At 45.3% G+C, this 19,456-nt stretch overlaps 1 protein-coding gene across 5 annotated transcripts in view; it reads right to left on the bottom strand.

Moving 5' to 3' along the window:
• Positions 1 to 19,094, bottom strand: part of ALMS1 (ALMS1 centrosome and basal body associated protein) — a 208,613-nt gene extending 189,519 nt beyond the window's left edge. For all 5 annotated transcript variants that reach the window (XM_043918385.1, XM_043918386.1, XM_043918388.1 and 2 more), the window contains exon 1: positions 18,772 to 19,094. In XM_043918385.1, coding sequence (XP_043774320.1) covers positions 18,772 to 19,059 — 288 coding nt within the window. In that variant the 5' untranslated portion in view covers positions 19,060 to 19,094. The remainder of the gene's footprint in view (positions 1 to 18,771) is intronic.
• Positions 19,095 to 19,456: the final 362 nt, after the last annotated feature.

The raw sequence follows: 19,456 nt of genomic DNA, 5'->3' as shown, positions 1-19,456 counted from the left end.
ACAAATTGAAAATCAACAACTCTTCTTACATCCACCAGAGAATTGAAATTAAGGACAAACTGTGAGGCTGTCACGGCTAACGCCATGACAGGCAGCCTAGATTAGGAGTAGGCCTGGTTTCCCAGGGTAACATAATTATCAGGCCTCCTGGAGCTAGCCAATCAACATATGCCTAGCAAGAAAAAGGGAACCTATCAGGGGAAAGCTGAAAGCCCCATGTTGGGCCAACAAAAATTGCCTTGCAACTGTGTAACCAATCCGCTTGCGCCAACTACCCGCTGTGTAACCAATCCGCTTGCGCCAACTACCTGCTGCTTTTTTTTACCTAATAGATGCCTGAGAGAACTGGGGCTCGGGGCCTTTTCGTCCTCACACCCTTGGTGAGGGCAGGAGGCCCTGGCTCGAGTCAGTAATAAATTCCCCTATTGCAAGTTGCATTGTTTCGAGGAGTCTTCTTTCCTGACCGGGGACTCGGACTACGGGCAGAACATTTGGGGGCTCGTCCGGGATCCCTTGACCGGGGAAGAACGCTCTTTGGAACAAAGGGGAAAAAGGACAGGTAATAGCACCGGTGCTCAGGCAGGTCTGGAAAAGTCCAGTGTAAATCCGAGGCCCTGCTAAAAGGCAGGAAGGTGTCTGGCGTGAGGGAAAGCTTTCCATGAGGGAACGGATTGGCCGTTCCGGCCGGTGTGAGGCCGAGGCCAGCGAGCACGCTGGAAGGCAGCCGGCTCTGCGGGAAGGAGACCTCCTCTCCTAAGCCCGAATCTGGAGAACAATGGACGCCATTCAGTAAGATGACCCTTGTTCCAGAGGATAGGGAGATTCAGAGGGTCCTGCCCCCCAGTTCTGTGTTGTCGGCCGATGTGTGTCTGTCTATGTGTTTTTCTGCGTCTGTATAACTGCCGGCATTGTCTCCAGCCTCGTCGTTCTCTGGTGTATCGTTGTCTACTTCCTCCTATAAAGCCTTGGAGCCTCATTTCTGTTTCTGAGAGTTTCAGTGAACAGGCAGACAGTTGTCGGGGCAACTGACGAGTCCCGGCCAGGGCTACTCTCTGGCGGAATCTGAAAGCCTCCCAACAAGTCAGCCCCAGTAACGGGAGCCCGAGAGGGTGAAACTCTTTTCTTTTTTCTTGTTTTCTAAACCGAGAATCTGGCCAAATAAAAACCCGTCTGTGTGGGCACGGGACAGGCACTTAAGAGCCGATAGGACGCCTGCCACTGGAAGACTCCCGTGAAAGAATAAGGGAGTCACAGAACGGGCTAGAAACCCTTAGGGTGCCCGCCCCCAACAAGAAAACTTCCGTGCAACGACTAAGGCACTCAAATAGTTCCACGAAGCATACCACAAGCCCAACCTCCTAGCTGCCACCACTCCCGATAGGATTTTTTTTGGTGGTAATTCTCGGTGACCTTCTTCTGACTCTCGCTATGGGGCAAGAAAAATCTACCCCACTCTCTCTCATGACTGATCATTTCTCGGATGTCAGGGCTAGAGCGTATGATCTGTCGCTACTGGTTACAAAGAGTAAATTAATAACCTTTTGCTCTGCAGAGTGGCCCACCTTCCAAGTTGGATGGCCTCCAGAGGGAACTTTTCAACCTTCTATTATTCGGGCAGTGAAAGAGAAAATTATGGCTCCTGATCCCTGGGGCCACCCGGGCCAAGTCCCATATGTTATGGTCTGGCAAGATCTAGTAGAAGATCCGCCCGAATGGTTAAAACCTTTTGTTCACAAACTCCCTGATTCTCCTAATGTACAGGCCCTGGTTATGGAAACCCCCACTCCCCCAGAGGAAGCCAAGAAGAATAAGGGCCCCAAACCGGTTTTGCAGGAATCCTCGTACCGGAACCTGATTGACTTGGAGACGGAAATTAGGCCCCCGCCATATGCCCCTCCTTCATTGCAGGTTTCCCCGTGGGGAAGAGCCCCCCCACGATGAATCAGAAGGGATAAGGGAACCCCGACCCCGGAGAAGAAATAGAGGAAATAGGGGTGAGCAGGATCATGGGGACCCAGTGTTACCTTCATCTACTGTACAGGCACTCCCCGTCTGGGTGGGACCAGCTAACCCGGACGGAGAGCGAACCTATCAGTACTGGCCCTTTTCCACGAGTGATCTGTATAATTGGAAAACCCAAAATCCTCCTTTTTCGGAGAAACCCCAAGGCCTCATTAACCTCTTAGATTCCATTTTGTTCACTCATAACCCCACCTGGGATGACTGTCAGCAGCTGTTGCAGGTGCTCTTCACCACGGAAGAACGGGAGCGAATCCTGGCAGAGGCGCAGAAACAGGTCCCGGGGATCGACGGGAGACCAACCGCCCAGCCTCATCTCGTGGACGAGAGGTTTCCTCTGTTGCGGCCTAACTGGGATTTTGAGCGAGTGGAAGGTAGGGAGCGTCTCCGAGTGTACCGCCAGACTCTAATGGCTGGCCTGTGGGCCGCAGCTAGGAAGCCGACAAATTTGGCGAAGGTAAATTTAGTAAGGCAAGAGCCCACTGAGAGCCCGTCAGCCTTCCTAGAGAGGCTAACGGAAGCCTTTAGGCAATATACACCTATGGACCCCCAGGCTGAGGAATCACGCGCTGCAGTTCTACTAGCGTTTGTGAATCAGGCAGACCCAGATATTAGGAGGAAGTTACAAAAGATAGAGGGGTTAGGAGAACAAACAATACAAGACTTACTGAAAGCAGCTGAAAAGGTATTTAATAATAGGGAGACCCCAGAAGAAAGGGAGGAACGACTTCGTCGGGAGGAAAGGGAACTAGCTGAGAAGATCAGGAAAGAAGATAGGGAACATAGGGCGAAGGAAAACCGGAAGAACCAGAGAGAGCTAGCCAAGATTCCTTTTGCGGGGATGAAGGCCGGAACAGAATTGAGGGAGCCTCGAGGCCCCCAGATGGGAGAAAAAGAGAGACCAAAAAGGCAGGCCCTAAAGAAAGATCAGTGCGCTTACTGCAAAGAATGGGGGCACTGGAAAAATGAGTGCCCTAAGAGGGACCTGAAGAGAAGAACAACCCAGAGAGAGAGAATTTCCCCTGGAACTCGAGTTCTATATGCGGGGGAAGACAGTGACTAGGGGAGTCAAGACTCGGCACCCCTCCCCGAGTCCTGGGTAACCATACATGTGGAGGGGAAACCCGTTGGCTTCATGGTGGACACTGGCGCCCAACACTCTGTTTTAAATCAAAAACTGGGACCAATGTCTAAGAAAACCAGCTTGGTGCAGGGAGCCACGGGGACAAAAAGATATTGTTGGACCACGGAACAGAAAGTAAATCTGGGGACCCACCAGGCGTCCCATTCGTTTTTGGTGATACCAGAATGCCCAGCCCCTCTACTTGGATGGGACTTGTTGACTAAAGTTAATGCTCAGATCCATTTTGACCCTGGGGGAATGTCAGTCACGGATGGACTTGGACAGCCGATACATGTCTTGTCTCTAGCTTTAAGAGACGAATACAGACTTTTTGTGCCTAAGCCCTCAGAGGTTATAGCACCAGATATACAACTGTGGGTCCACAAATACCCGTTGGCATGGGCAGAAACAGCAGGAATGGGACTGGCTAAACAGAGACATCCAGTTGTCATCGAACTAAAAGCCGAGGCGACTCCTGTGAGGGTGAGGCAATACCCTATGAGCCAGGAGGCTCAGCGGGGGATCACTCCCCACATTCGACGGCTCATGGATGCCGGAATTCTCAAGCGGTGCCAATCCCCTCGGAACACCCCCTTACTACTGGTGAAGAAGCCAGGGAGTACAGATTACAGACCTGTCCAAGACCTACGAGAAGTCAACAAGCGGGTGAGTGACATACACCCTACTGTCCCCAACCCGTATACCCTCCTGAGCAGTCTGCTGCCTGAGTACACTTGGTACACTGTGTTGGACTTGAAAGATGCTTTTTTTTTAGCCTACCCCTGGCGGCCCAGAGCCAGGAGATATTTGCCTTTGAGTGGACTGAGGGGGAAGGCCAACCGGTAGTACAACTAACTTGGACCCACCTCCCACAAGGGTTCAAAAACTCCCCTCACTGATGGGAGCAGCTATGTAAAAGATAGACAAAGGAAGGCGCGAGCCGCTATAGTCGATGATTCAGGACAATATGGGCTGAGACACTTCCCCCAAACACGTCTGCGCAAAAAGCAGAATTGATTGCCCTAATACAGGCTCTGGAACAAGCAAAAGGGAAGCAGACGGGCCCTACTAGAAGCCCCAGCCCTTGCCCTGCCTAACCCAAATAAACACCAGAAAGGAGAAGACCCTAGGGCACGGGGCAATCGGGCTGCTGATGCAGCCGCTCGAGAAGCGGCCAGCCGGGACTACGCCGCCCCCATATTAGCCGTGGGACTTCCACCTCCTGGTATGGGGACTCTGCCGCCAGTCCCCGACTGTTCCCTCCCTGACCTCGTTTGGATCAACGAGGATACCACCCTCCAGAAGGATGACAAAGATGGGTGGTACCGAGATCAAAACAACAACCTGATATTGCCTGCCATCCTGGGTCGTCACCTATGTGAACACCTGCACACAACTACACACTTGGGGGAGAAAAAGACCTTGACACTTCTCCAGACGGCCTGCCTGAGGTTCCCTCGACAAAATCCAACTGTACAAGAGATAATCCAGGCTTGCAAAGCGTGCCAGCTGATGAGGACAGGGAAAAGGCAGCACACTGGAACGAGGTACCGAGGGGAAGAGCCAGGGCAACACTGGGAGATAGATTTCACTGAGGTAAGACCAGGCAAGTATGGGTATCGCTATCTGTTGGTTCTGGTAGATACCTTCTCGGGGTGGGTAGAAGCCTTCCCCACTAAGGGAGAGACAGCAACAGTGGTTGCTAAAAAGATCTTAGAGGAGATAGTGCCTAGGTACAGGCTGCCAGTGACTATGGGCTCTGATAACGGACCTGCCTTTGTGAGCCAGATTGTACAAGGGCTGGCCCAAGCTCTGGGGACAAAATGGAAATTACATTGTGAATATAATCCCCAGAGCTCAGGACAGGTTGAGAGAATGAATCGGACCCTAAAAGAAACTCTGACAAAGTTGGCAATAGAGACTGGCGGGAACTGGGTGACCCTCCTTCCCTTCGCACTCTTTCGAGCACGTAACACTCCTTATAAGCTGAATCTTACCCCTTTTGAAATTCTGTATGGAAGACCCCCTCCTGTGTGTCCTATATTCGAGGGAAAATGCCTACCACCCCCTACCTTGGGACAATTCCAGCAAACACTGATGGCATTAAGTAAGGTGCATAGCCATGTTTGGAAATTAATTCGAGAGATACACAAGGGTCCAAGCAAGGGGACCATCCCCTCACATAATATTGGCCCGGGTGATTGGGTTTGGGTAAAACGACACCAATCTAAAGCATTAGAACCTAGATGAAAAGGCCCTTATGTTGCTCTCCTTACCACTCCTACTGCTGTTAAGGTCGACGGGATCGGGCCCTGGGTTCACTGCAATCACGTGCGGCAAGCCACCCCAGAAGAACAGGAAAAGGCGCAAGCAGAATGGGAGGCAAGACCTCACCCATCAAATCCTTTGAAACTGAAACTCGTACGATGGGAGCCCTCTTAACTCTCCTGCTGATAACAGTTTTCATCGGCCCACGAGCAACCAGCCACAACCCCCATCAGGCAGCTAACCTGACTTGGGTGATCTACAATCCTGAGACTGGAGAAGTGCTTAGTTCGAGCTCCAACGTGGCCCCCAAAGGGACATGGTGGCCAGTACTGACCTTTGATTTGTGCGTGCTGGCGGCTGACGGTAATGGGTTTGGTCCCCACCAACTGACCAAGTTCTTTGCCCACGGCTCTTTCAGTCTGTTCACCCGTAACTGTGAGCGAAAAGGCCCACAGTACTACGAACAGGTGCCTGCCTATGTCTGCCCGGGGGGAGGAAGGGATCGGAACCAAATTGAAAAATGTGGGGGAGTTGACTCTTTTTATTGCGCCGCTTGGGGTTGCGAAACCAGGGGAACAGTCCATTGGCTCACTAACTCCGACAAGGACCTCATTCAGGTAAAATCACCCCCGAATTCCCAGAAATGTCCAACTAAGGGAGTATCATCCAAACCCGGGCAATGTTTCCCATTACAGATCAAATTCACAGACAAAGGAAAGAAATTTACCATGTGGGATGTTGGCCGAGCTTGGAGCCTCCGTCTTTACAAGACTGGCTATGACACAGGATTTCAGTTTGAGCTTAAATTAAAACAGGGACCGCTCTATTTGGCACCAAAAGTAGCCTTAGGACCAAACCAGGTGATAGCCCCGAAGCCCACCCCCCAGGGAAAAACCCCAAAGCCTCCCTCCCAGAACCAAAGTCAGGCTAATAGATCGACTCTACGCACCGTGGGACCCCCCAGGGTTGACATGTCCCCACCAACAGACCCCCTTATGAAAATGATCTCCTCAGCTTATCTCACCCTAAATGCCTCTCATCCGGACTTAACAAACGGTTGCTGGCTTTGCTATAATATTAGGCCTCCCTATTATGAGGCGGTTGCCTTTTCTTCAAGATTCAATGTGACCTCTGATGTCTCGGCCTGCAGATGGCAGCAACAACCTGGGTCAGGCCGGTTGACAGTAGGCTCCATTACGGGCATAGGCGCCTGTATAGGAACTATCCCTAAGACTTATCAACACCTATGTGATAGTAATTCAGTCCCTAGGACTAGCCTCCCCAATTCTACTCACCAGTGGGTACTTCCGCCAGAAAACGGGTGGTAGGCTTGCTCAGCTGGACTAATCCCGTGTGTCCATAAGGCAGCACTTAATGCCTCCCAAGATTTCTGTGTCCTAGTCCACCTGATCCCCCGGCTAAACTATTACTCAAAGGAAGAGCTGCAACCAAGGTTAGACCCATCGGGTCAATATAGGGTAAAACGAGAACCAGTCACTGCCCTGACTTTAGCAGCCCTATTGGGTGCTATAGGAACGGGAAGTGGGATCACAGCCTTAACGTTGCAAGATAAACAGTATAATCAACTAAGGGCTGCAATAGATGAAGATATTGAGCAACTCGAAAAGTCCATTTCACACCTCCAAGAATCCTTGAGCTCCTTGGCTGAAGTAGTGTTACAGAATAGGAGAGGTTCAGATTTGCTGTTTCTGCAACAAGGGGGATTATGTGCAGCACTGGGAGAAGAACGCTGTTTCTATATCGACCATTCAGGGGTGGTACAAAAATCTCTCCAGAAAGTAAGAGAGGGACTAGCCCAGCGGAAGAGAGAACGAGAAGCCCAACAAGGCTGGTTTGAATCTTGGTTTCAGCGCTCCCCCTGGTTGACCACTTTGATTTCCACCCTCCTGGGTCCACTCATAATATTAATATTGTTACTGACCTTTGGTCCATGCATTTTAAACCGCCTGGTCTCATTTATTAGGGAGCGCCTAAATACCATCCAAATTATGGTACTGAGACAACAATATCAGCCAATTTCACAGGGTGGAGAGAAGGATTCCTCTACAAAAGTACAAAGACAGGGGGGAAATGTGAGGCTGTCACGGCTAACGCCATGACAGGCAGCCTAGATTAGGAGTAGGCCTGGTTTCCCAGGGTAACATAATTATCAGGCCTCCTGGAGCTAGCCAATCAACATATGCCTAGCAAGAAAAAGGGAACCTATCAGGGGAAAGCTGAAAGCCCCATGTTGGGCCAACAAAAATTGCCTTGCAACTGTGTAACCAATCCGCTTGCGCCAACTACCCGCTGTGTAATCCAATCTGCTTGCGCCAACTACCTGCTGCTTTTTTTGACCTAATAAATACCCGAGAGAACCGGGGCTCGGGGCCTTTTCGTCCTCACACCCTTGGTGAGGGCGGGAGGCCCTGGCTCGAGTCAGTAATAAATTCCCCTATTGCAAGTGGCATTGTTTCGAGGAGTCTTCTTTCCTGACCGGGGACTCGGACTACGGGCAGAACACAAACTACAGTCCCCCAAATCAGAGACAGACAAACAGATACAGACAATCACAACTAACAGGACAGAATTCCAGAGCAGACACCACCAAGGAAAGGGAAGGAAAGCCTAAATTGTAACTGACAAATTATTAGAGGCTCAGCATAGAGAACTCTGAGATTTAAAAACCCCAGGGAAGTCTTAGAGGGGCCCCCACACTTTTGGAGTTTTACTTCCAGGAACTGCACCAGGTTTCACAGTCAAGATTAGAGAAAAATCTCTTGCTCTGGCAGGAGAAGAGGGAAAAGCAGTCATTTTGAAATAAACCTAGAGCATTCTGTCCTTAAGACCTGCCCGCAAAAGAAACTATTTTACCAGAGACTGGGGTTTTACCAGAGACTAAGTGATGTAGGGGAAGGGAAATATTCAACTCCAAGCCCCCTCCTAGCTTTCTTATCTCATTTAAGGAGAAAACAAAGAGAAACCCTAGTGAAGCTCACAGCCCACAGAAAGACTGAGACCTAATAATGTGACTACAGAACACTTTCCCTCTACCCATACCTTACCACTAACTACATGAACAGGGCTCCTGATGATAATGGTATATGAATGAAAGAACAGCCCATTCAGACCTTCTTTAAGAAGTCCTTAGAGAAATCCAAAGAAAACAGGGGGAACAAAAACAAAGTCATCAGAGGAAATGTTAGCCTTTGACACCTACTACTACAGGAAACAAACACAAAATCGCCTCTATCCAGATAAACTTATGAAATCTCAAAGTAAAAGTCTACTTACTTCAGTTCCTATCATATCATATTCATTCAGTACATGCCTGGTTTTCCACACACACACACACATTACAAACATAATAAAAGACAAAAACAAAAGCAGGTTAAAGAGACAGCAAGGATCAGAATCAGACTCAGATAAGGCAGAGATGTTGGAGGTTCAGTTTGTAAAGATGCAAAAGTTCTGGAGATAGATGGCGGTAAAGATTATAAAATGATGTGAAGGTACTTAATGTCACTTAAAACTGGTTAAAATGGGGAAATTCCCTGGTGGCCCAGCGTGTAGGGCTCAGTGCTTTCACTGCCAGGGCCCCACGTTTAATCCCTGGTTGTGGAACTAAGATCCTGCAAGCTGTGAGGCTCAGCCAAAATAAATTTTTAGAAAGGTTCAACTAGTAAATTTTATGGTATATGTATATTTTACCACAATTTTTAAGAAAAGGAAAAGAAATCAAGGTAGAAAAAAAGAAATGAGCCACCAAACCATGAAAAGACATGGAAGAACCTTAAATTCATATTCCTAAGTGAAAGAAGCCATTCTAAAAGGCTACATACTGTATGATTCTAACTACATGACTTTCTGGAAAATGCTAAACTACAAAGACAATAAAAACAGCAGCAGCTGCCAGGGTTTCAGAGGAAGGAGGTAAGGGACAAATTAGCAGAACACAGGGATTTTTAGGCAGTGAAACTATTCTGTGTGATGCTGTAATAGTGGATATATGTCATTATACATTTGTCAAAATCCAAAGAATGTACAAAAACATGGACTCTAATAAAAACATACACTTATAATTAATAGCAATGTATCAATATTGGCTTACCAATTGTAACAAATATGCCAGCCTAATACAAGATGTTAATAACAGAGAAAATGGGGGAGGGAAAAGAGGTACATAGGAATTCTGAACTTCTTGCTAAACATAAAACTGCTCCCAATAAAGTCTACTGGGACTTCCCTAGTGGTCCAGTGGTTAAGAATCCATCTGCCAATGCAGGGGACACAGGTTTCATCCTTGGTCTGGGAAGATACCACATTCCGAGAGGCAACTAAGCCCATGCACCATAACTACTGAAGCCCACACACCTAGAGCCCATGCTCTGCAACAGGAGAAGCCACCATGATGAGAAGCCTGAGGACCACAGCAAAGAGCAGGCCCTACTCACCACAACCAGAGAAAGCCTAAGGGCAGCCACAAAGATCTCGCACAGCCAAAAAATAATAATAGTAGTAATCATTATAAAAAAAAAAAAAAGGATAGCCACCTGAGAGAAGATCAACAAGGAAATATAAGATGTGAACACTATAAACAAACTACATTATAGAATATTCCATTCTAGAGCAGCAGAATATACATTCTTCTCAGCATACATGGAACATCTCCAGGATAGACAATATATTAGGTTACAAAACAAGCCTCAATTTTTAAAAAACTTTATTTTACTGACGTGTAGGCAATTCACAATGTTGTGTTAACTTCTGCTGTACAGCCCAGTGATTCGGTTATAAACACAAGCCTCAAGTTTTTTAAAAAATTTAAATCATGGAAAGTATATTCTCCAGGCCAAAATGGAATGAAATTAGAAATCTGTAACAGAAGGAAGTTAAGGAAATTCACAAATATGTGGAAATTAAGCAACAGACTCCTAAACAACCAATGAAAAAAAGAGAAATCACAAAGAGAATTTTCAAATATTTTGAGACAGACAACAGGCAGAAAACAACTCAAATGTCCATCAACTGATAATGGATAAACAAATGTAGTATATCCATACAATGGAATACTATTAAGTCATAGAAAGGAATGAAAAATTGATGTTATATACATGGATTCCTAAAAACATTATGCTAAGTGAAAGAAGCCAGGCAGAAAAGACCACATATTGGAATTCCCTGGTGGTCCAGTGGCTAGGACTCAGGGCTCTCACTGCCAGGGTTTGAACCCTGGTGGGGGAACTAAGATCCAGGAATCCGTGTGGCATGTGCCATATATTATATGATTCCATTTACATTAAATGACCAGAACAGGCAACTCTACAGAGAGGGAAAGTAGATTAATAGTTGCTTAGAGGAATGGAAGCAAGAGGGGTGACAGCTAAAGTGTACAGGGTTTCTTTTTGAGGTAATGAAAAAGTTGTTCTAAAATTGTGGTGATGGCTACACATATCTATTAACATACTGAAAACCACTGAACTGTGCAGTAAAATACAGGGTAAATTGTACGGTATTTCAATTATATCACAACAAAGCTGTTTAAAATGTTTTTAAATAAGCCAGTTGAGCATTCAGCACGTTAAGTAAAATTAAATAAATCAAAATAAACCTAGGGAAACAGTAAAAGATGAGAGCTGAAATTAATGAACTAAATGGTGAAAAAGTCAACAAAACTAAACTTAAATATAAGACCGGTTTCCTTGGATGAAAAAAATTAACAAGACATATCCATAGTTATTCAGATCAAGAGGAAAATAAAATATATAAAATTAGGAATGAGAAATGGAAATAATCACAAATGCAATGGAAAAAATAAAGAATACTATGTAACACTTCATTATAATTAACTAAAAATCCTTATTGAAATGATTTTCCAGAAAAATCATAAATTATCAAAATTAACTGCCCACCCCCCCACCAAAAAAGGGGCTTACCCGGTGGGTAAGATGTTAATGAATCTGCCTGGAATGCCAGAGACCCAGGTTCGAATCCTGGGTCAGGAAGATCCCCTGGAGAAGGGAATAGCAATCCCATGGACAGAGGAGCCTGGAGGGCTACAGTCCATGGGGTCACAAAGAGCCAGACACAACTGAGCAACTAACAGTTTCAACCCCAAAAAAGTGAGACAGCATATACAAATTATAAACCTAAAAGGAATCCATAGGCACAGGAGCTTCACAAGTGACTATTTTTCCAACATGCAAGAAAGTCTTATATAAATTGTTCCAAGACATTAAAAAATCTTCCCAGTACCTCACATAAAAACATCATAATTCCAATTTCAAATTTGACCAAAAAATGTCAAGAAAACAATTTAACTTAAAACTATTATCATTTATCTGGAGAAGGCAATGGCAACCCACTCCAGTACTCTTGCCTGGAAAATCCCATGGACAGAGGAGCCCGGTAGGCTGCAGTCCATGGGATCGCTAAAAGTCGGACATGATTGAGCGACTTCACTTTCACTTTTCACTTTTATGCATTGGAGAAGGAAATGGAAATCCACTCCAGTGTTCTTGCCTGGAGAATCCCAGGGAAGGCGGAGCCTGGTGGGCTGCCGTCTATGGGGTCGCACAGAGTCGGACGCGACTGAAGAGACTTAGCAGCAGCAGCAGCAGCATTATCATTTATCAAATATCTAAAAATAAAATCCAGCACTTCCTTAAGAGAGAAACATACTATCATCATGAAACACAGCTTTCATCCCCAAGCACAAGAAACGATTAATACTAAGAACAAAATCTGTACTAATAGGCCAAAAAAAGATTAAGAGTTGTACACTGTAGATAAATTTGGAGATGGGGACTAGGAAGGTGAAGGAGTTCAGGCCTAAGCTTCTCTCCTTCTAAGAAATGATAACCTGCTGATAAGAGAATGCTGAACACTAGATGAAGGCCAGAGGATAGGAGTGAAAATGCAGAAGACTCTGAGGAAGAAAACATAAAAATATTTCCAAGAACTCTTGATGATCCAGTTAAAAGCTGGAGACCAAGTGGTCAAAAGGTACAAACTTCCAATAATAAGATAAATAAGTACCAGGTATATAATGCACAACATGACAAATATAATTAATATAATATAATTAATGCTGCTTATGCTATATATGAAAATTGCTGAGTAAATCCTGAGTTCTCAACACCAGGAAAAAATTATTTTCTATTTCTTTATGTTTCTAAGCCATATGAGATGACAACTTGTGACATCTATTTTATGATGTATGTAAGTCAAATTATGCTATATACCTTAAACTTATAAGTGCTTCATGTCAATTATATCTCAATATAGTTGGAAGAAAAGACTATTGTAAATAAATAATAAAACTAAAAACAAAAAAAGTTGAAGATCAAGAACTTCTACGATACCAATTCATATTCACAGAATTGAATTATTTTCCCTAGCACAGTTCAGAAATTTAGGTTTAGGAATTACAAAGTAGAGATGCCTGAAACGGTTCATGTTGAATGGTCTGTAGAACTGGCATAAGACTAACAAAGTAAAGGCTCTGAATCACTCACTTCCCTAAAATCTTAAAAAGACTTGGTTGTGGGACTTTCCTGGTGGTCCAGTGGTTAGGAATCCACTGGCCAATGCAGGGTACATGGGTTCAGTTCCTGGTTCCGGAAGATCCCATATGGCGAGAGGCAACTAAGCCAGTGCACCACAACTACTGAAGCCCCCCAACTCTGAGCCTGTGCTCCATAGTAAGAAAAGCCACTGCAATGAGAAGACGGCACACTGCAATGAGAAGCTGGCGTGCCGCAGTGAAGATTAGCCCTCACTCCCCACAGCTAGAGAAAGCCCTCCCACAGCAACAAAGACCCCACTCAGCTAAAAATAAATAATTAATTTTTTTTAAAGACTTAGTTGTAAGGCAGGTCACATTTTGCACTGAACAGTTCCACACCGTAGCTCAGTGTCATTAATTGGACTTGCAAACTTAATCAGTACCTTACGAATCACCACTAGAACATCCTTATTGTCAGAGACATATGAGAGTGAATCAAGTATTACTATTTTGTCATTTAACTTGAGGCTATCCTCCTCCTATCATTTGGATGAATGAATTTAATGTCTCCTAGCATTTGGTCTCTTCCTTTGAATGCTGCTGCTGTTTAGTCACTATTTCATGTCTGATTCTTTGCAGCCCCATGGACTGTAACCTACCAGGCTCCTCTGTCCATGGAATTGACCAGGCAAGAATACTGGAGTGGGTTGCCATTTCCTTCTTCACGGGATCGTCCCAAACCAAGGATGGAACCCACACCTCCTGCTTGGCAGGTGGATTCTTTACTACTGAGTCACCTGGGAAACCCCATCCTTTGAAGACACTGAATTAAATACTACACAACAAACTCATCTTCAAAAACTTACAGTTCATAAATTTCTAGCAAGAAACAGATAAAAGTCTCTCCTTTAAACATTTTCCAATTTATGCCAGTAAATCTTAATATATTAGTAAATAAATCTTAATATATTAGTGAGCAAAAAAATTATCTTAATACATTTTATATCATTTTAAAACTACCTTTAATACAGCACATCACCCACACCTTCATAAACCCTCCAAAGTAAACAAAAGACTATCCGCTTTCTCTCAAAAACAAAAAACAAAAACCTCTACGGATAAAATACTCTGGGCTCTAAAAAGCAGTATCTTCTATTACACAGGTAGATCTTGTCACATTGGCTGTAAAGAGGTAAAAGGGCTTAATTAAAATCTTCAAGGAGTATTAAATTAAATATTAACAGTTATTCAAACAAGAAGCCATAGAACAAAATTAAAGTTAGGAGATCTCATCCACAAGTGTGGCTTTAGTTCTGGTCCATACGTATATGGATAACTTACAATTTGAAATGTCTAGCCCAGATCCCTCCTCTGATCTCCAAAGCCAAACCCATAATCTTAATACCCATTCCAACCATCTCATCACCCTACCCCACGGCCACCACTTCTACCATAAACTTGGCCATTTTTCAATATTTGGTACAACCATTTATCCAATAACCTGACACCTCCTGGCCCTCGTGTTCCACATCTAATCCACTATTAGTGTAATAATAATGTAAAATTAGTGTACCACTGTGATTATTTTATTCTTAAATACCTCTTAAATCAGTCTACTTTTCTATATCCACCAACATGTCCCTCTTCCAAAATATCATCAGTTCCCAGCAATACTGCAATGACCTTCTAATTAATCAGAATCCTTGACTTATTTTTGCTGCTCCCCACCCCACCCAGTTATCAAAGCTGTTCTCTACTCTGCTACAAAGTGATCTTCCTGAAACACAAATCTTACCCTATATTTCTTTGTTTAAAAACATTTCAATGACTTCCAGGGATAAAGCTTCCAAATCCGTGACATAGAACAGACAGCCTTGAAGTCTGTAATCAATCCATATTGGCTCCAGGTTCCTTGAAAATGCCATACTCTCTTACCTACAGTACCTTTCCATGTGCCTTTCCCTCAGCTGGAAAGCTTCTTTCCCCTTTAACTAGTCAATTGTGATCTGTCTTCAGATCTCAGCTTGTCGTAACTTCCTCAGGGAAGCCTTCCCCAACCTCACTGACAGAACACATTCCCTGACAAAACAGATTCCCTTACTAAATGTTTCCAAAGCACGTTAGGACATACCATTTTTACTTTTCTTTCTTGAACCAACTGAATTTTGTCTGCCTCCCTCTTTAAAGTGCATACACTAGAAAAAAAGAAACAAGAACAGAAGAACAATCTTCCGTTCATCAAGATTCCACAGCATAAACCATAATGTGTGGCCCATGATGAATGCTCAATACATACTCAATGAACTGAGTACCGACGGGAATATTTACCAAGCAAAACAACTATTATTCTTTAATGATCAATAGCCTACAGCACTAATGTCCAGTAGAACTTTCTGTAATGATGAAATTATTCTACATCTACACTGTCCAATTACACAGCCACTAATCAACCGTGGCTACCAAGCACTTTGAAAAGTGGTTGGTACAACAGAGGCACTGAATTTTTAATTTTATTTTATTTTAACAAATTAAGATGTAAAAAGTCAAACATTGCTATGACTACTGTTATTAAACAGCACAGGTCGAACTGGAGGAATCAACCTGCCTGACTTCAGACTATACTACAAAGCCACAGTCATCAAGACAGCATGGTACTGGCACAAAGACAGAAATATAGATCAATGGAACAAAATAGAAAGCCCAGAGATAAATCCACGTACCTATGGACACCTCATCTTTGACAAAGGAGGCAAGGATATACAATGGAAAAAAGACAACCTCTTTAACAAGTGGTGCTGGGAAAACTGGTCAACCACTTGCAAAAGAATGAAACTAGAACACTTTCTAACACCATACACAAAAATAAACTCAAAATGGATTAAAGATCTAAACGTAAGACCAGAAACTATAAAACTCCTAGAGGAAAACATAGGCAAAACACTCTCCGACATAAATCACAGCAAGATCCTCTATGACCCACCTCCCAGAATATTGGAAATAAAAGCAAAACTAAACAAATGGGACCTAATGAAACTTAAAAGCTTTTGCACAACAAAGGAAACTATAAGCAAGGTGAAAAGACAGCCTTCAGAATGGGAGAAGATAATAGCAAATGAAGAGACAGACAAAGGATTAATCTCAAAAATATACAAGCAACTCCTGAAGCTCAATTCCAGAAAAATAAATGACCCAATCAAAAAATGGACCAAAGAACTAAACAGACATTTCTCCAAAGAAGACATACAGATGGCTAACAAACACATGAAAAGATGCTCAGCATCACTCATTATCAGAGAAATGCAAATCAAAACCTCAATGAGGTACCATTACACACCAGTCAGAATGGCTGCTATCCAAAAGTCTACAAGCAATAAATGCTGGAGAGGGTGTGGAGAAAAGGGAACCCTCTTACACTGTTGGTGGGAATGCAAACTAGTACAGCCGCTATGGAGAACAGTGTGGAGATTCCTTAAAAAACTGGAAACAGAACTGCCATATGACCCAGCAATACCACTTCTGGGCATACACACCGAGGAAACCAGATCTGAAAGAGACACGTGCACCCCAGTGTTCATCGCAGCACTGTTTATAATTGCCAGGACATGGAAGCAACCTAGATGCCCATCAGCAGACGAATGGATAAGGAAGCTGTGGTACATGTACACAAGGGAATATTACTCAGCCATTAAAAAGAATTCATTTGAATCTGTTCTAATGAGATGGATGAAACTGGAGCCCATTATACAGAGTGAAGTAAGCCAGAAAGATAAAGACCAATACAGTATACTAACGCATATATATGGAATTTAAAAAGATGGTCACGATAACCCTATATGCAAAACAGAAAAAGAGACACAGATGTGGAGAACAGACTTTTGGGACTCTGTGGGAGAAAGCGAGGGTGGAATGTTCTGAGAGAACAGCATTGAAACAAGTATACTATCAAGGGTGAAAAGATCACCAGCCCAGGTTGGATGCATGAGACAAGTGCTCAGGGCTGGTGCACTGGGAAGACCCAGAGGGATGGGATAGGGAGGGAAGTGGGAGGGGGGTTCAGGATGGGGAACACATGTAAATCCATGGCTGATTCATGTCAATGTATGGCAAAATTGTACCACTACAATATTGTAATTAGCCTCCAACTAATAAAAATAAATGGAAAAAAATAATAAACAGCACAGGTCTATATAGTCTTTTCTCTGTCTTTTCAATTGTTGCATCTTGTTTCACTCTACCCAACTGACACCTTATCTAAGGAGCAGTCTTGAACAATAAACCCTAGACTTCTTTTTGTCCCCACAATGTTCCCCTCACAGAAGAGAAACTTAATGTCTCATGACTAGATATCTGAATTGTATACCTTTCCTTTCTCCCTGAAAAATAATCAATTAAATGCAGTTAGTTTCGTGCACTGGGAAGATCCAGAGGAATTGGGTGGAGAGGGAGGTGGGAGGGGGGATCGGGATGGGGAATACATGTAACTCCATGGCTAATTCATGTCAATGTATGACAAAAGCCACTTCAATACTGTAAAGTAATTAGCCTCCAACTAATAAAAATAAATGAAAAAAAAATGCAGTTATTTTCAAAATGACCTTCAGGAGCCAGCCATAAAATCAGCTCTTTCTAGTTTTCCAGACTGTTGGGAGCTGCAGCATAATAAGCCTCCTGCATTTCTAAGCCCCTCCTACCTGCTGGGGACCCCTTTAAGGCTACAAAGAAGCTGAAGAAGCATAATTGGCCAGAAGTCTCTAGAGATTACTATTCAGGTAGGTACTGAATGGGGAAACAATGAAAACAGTGACAAACTTTATTTTCTTGGGTTTCAAAATCACTGCAGATGGTGACTGCAGCCATGAAATTAAAAGACGCTTGCTCCTTGAAAGCAAAGTTATGACCAACCTAGACAGCATAGTAAAAGGCAGAGACATCACTTTGACGAAAAAAGATCTGCCTAGTCAAACTTATGGTTTTTCCAGCAGTCATGTAGGGATGTGAGAGGTGGGCTATAAAGAAAGCTGAGCGCCAAAGGATTGATGCTTTTGAACTGTGGTGTTGAAGACGACTCTTGAGAGCCCCTTGGACTGCAAGGAAATCAAACCAGTCAATCCTAAAGGAAATCAGTCCTGCATATTTCATTAGAAGGACTGATGCTGAAGCTCCAACACTTTGGCCACCTGATGCGAAGTACTGACTCCTTAGAAAAGACCCTGATGCTGGGCAAGACTGAATGCAGGAGAAGGGGAGGACAAGAGGATGAGATGTTTGGATGGCACCACTGACTCAATGGATATGAGTTTGAGCAAGCTCCGGGAGTTGCTAATGGACAGGGAAGCGTGCAGCAGTCCATGGGGTCGCAAAGAGTCGGACACGACTGAGGGACTGAACTAACAGTCGTACAGAATCCACACTGCTCCCTCAAGCGGAGTCCCGCCCTTCAGGCAGATAATCTCCTTTCTCCCCAACAAGAGAGTCCCTGGGCAACCATTCTTTCCTTTCCTACACCGCTCTTTTCCTCTCCCTCAGGGGATAAGCCCCACCTCCTCCCAACAGCGTTTCTTAAACCACGATACTGACTCCTCTGAACATCTGGTGTAATTCAAAAAGCCCGGGGCCTGGGACGGGGTGACAGAGAGATCTTTGCCTCAAAGGACGGGAGACTTGGAGTACTCGGCAAGAGTCGGGGCCCAGGAAGCGACAAGGCCCCTAAAAGCCTTGAAAAGCAGATGTACTATTGTCAGGCACCGTGACGGGCGGCGAGCAGGAGGCAGACGGCAGGGAACAGGCAAAGCGCTCAGGGACCACCCGTTACCCTGCCCGCCGGCGGCCCATACCTCTCCCCGGCCCAGCTCACCTTCCCGGGGCTGGTCAGCTCGCTCTCCGAATAGCGGTGCCTCGGGAGAGACGCCTGAGGCAAAGTGGCGCCGGGGTGCGCTTGCAGCCAGGCTTTGGCCTCCTCGTCGTCCTCGTCGTCCGTACTCTCCCGACGCTGGCTCTCGTAGTTAAAATCCGCCTCCGGCTCCCGTCTCTCCTCTTCCTCCATCTCCTCCACCATCACCACCTCGTCCTCGTCCAAGTTCTCCGCCTCCTCCTCCTCCTCCTCCTCGAGCTCTCCGGGCCATGGTAGGTCCTCAGGCTCCATATTGGCGTCTCGCTGTGGGAGGTGGAGGAGGAGGAGGAGAGGGGAGGGGAGAAGGGAGGGAGGGGAAAAGAGACGACTGGCGGTTTGGGCTGTGCGCAGGCGCAGAGACCGCCGGCGCCTGGCGCCGGGCCGGGTGTTGGGCGGGCAGGGCGGGGCAGGGCGGGGCAGGGAGTGAGCGCGCGTTGCTAAGGACGCCGCGAAGGGGCCGGCGGGAAGGCGCGCGGCGCTGAGCTGCGGGCTGACTAAGCCGACGCCTAGCCCCCGTCACGGGCTCGGGTCTTGCTCACAGTACTGTAAGCTCACAATAAACCCAGACAGGGCTCTTGTCGGAATAGGGAAGAATCTAGTCCTCGATTGGGCCAGGCCAAACCTGAATTTTCCCCTGCCCCGAGGGGCA

Source organism: Cervus elaphus, chromosome 11 (genome assembly GCF_910594005.1).
Source record: "Cervus elaphus chromosome 11, mCerEla1.1, whole genome shotgun sequence".
NCBI classification, from domain to species: Eukaryota; Metazoa; Chordata; class Mammalia; order Artiodactyla; family Cervidae; genus Cervus; species Cervus elaphus.
This window is presented reverse-complemented; position numbering and strand designations above follow the sequence as displayed.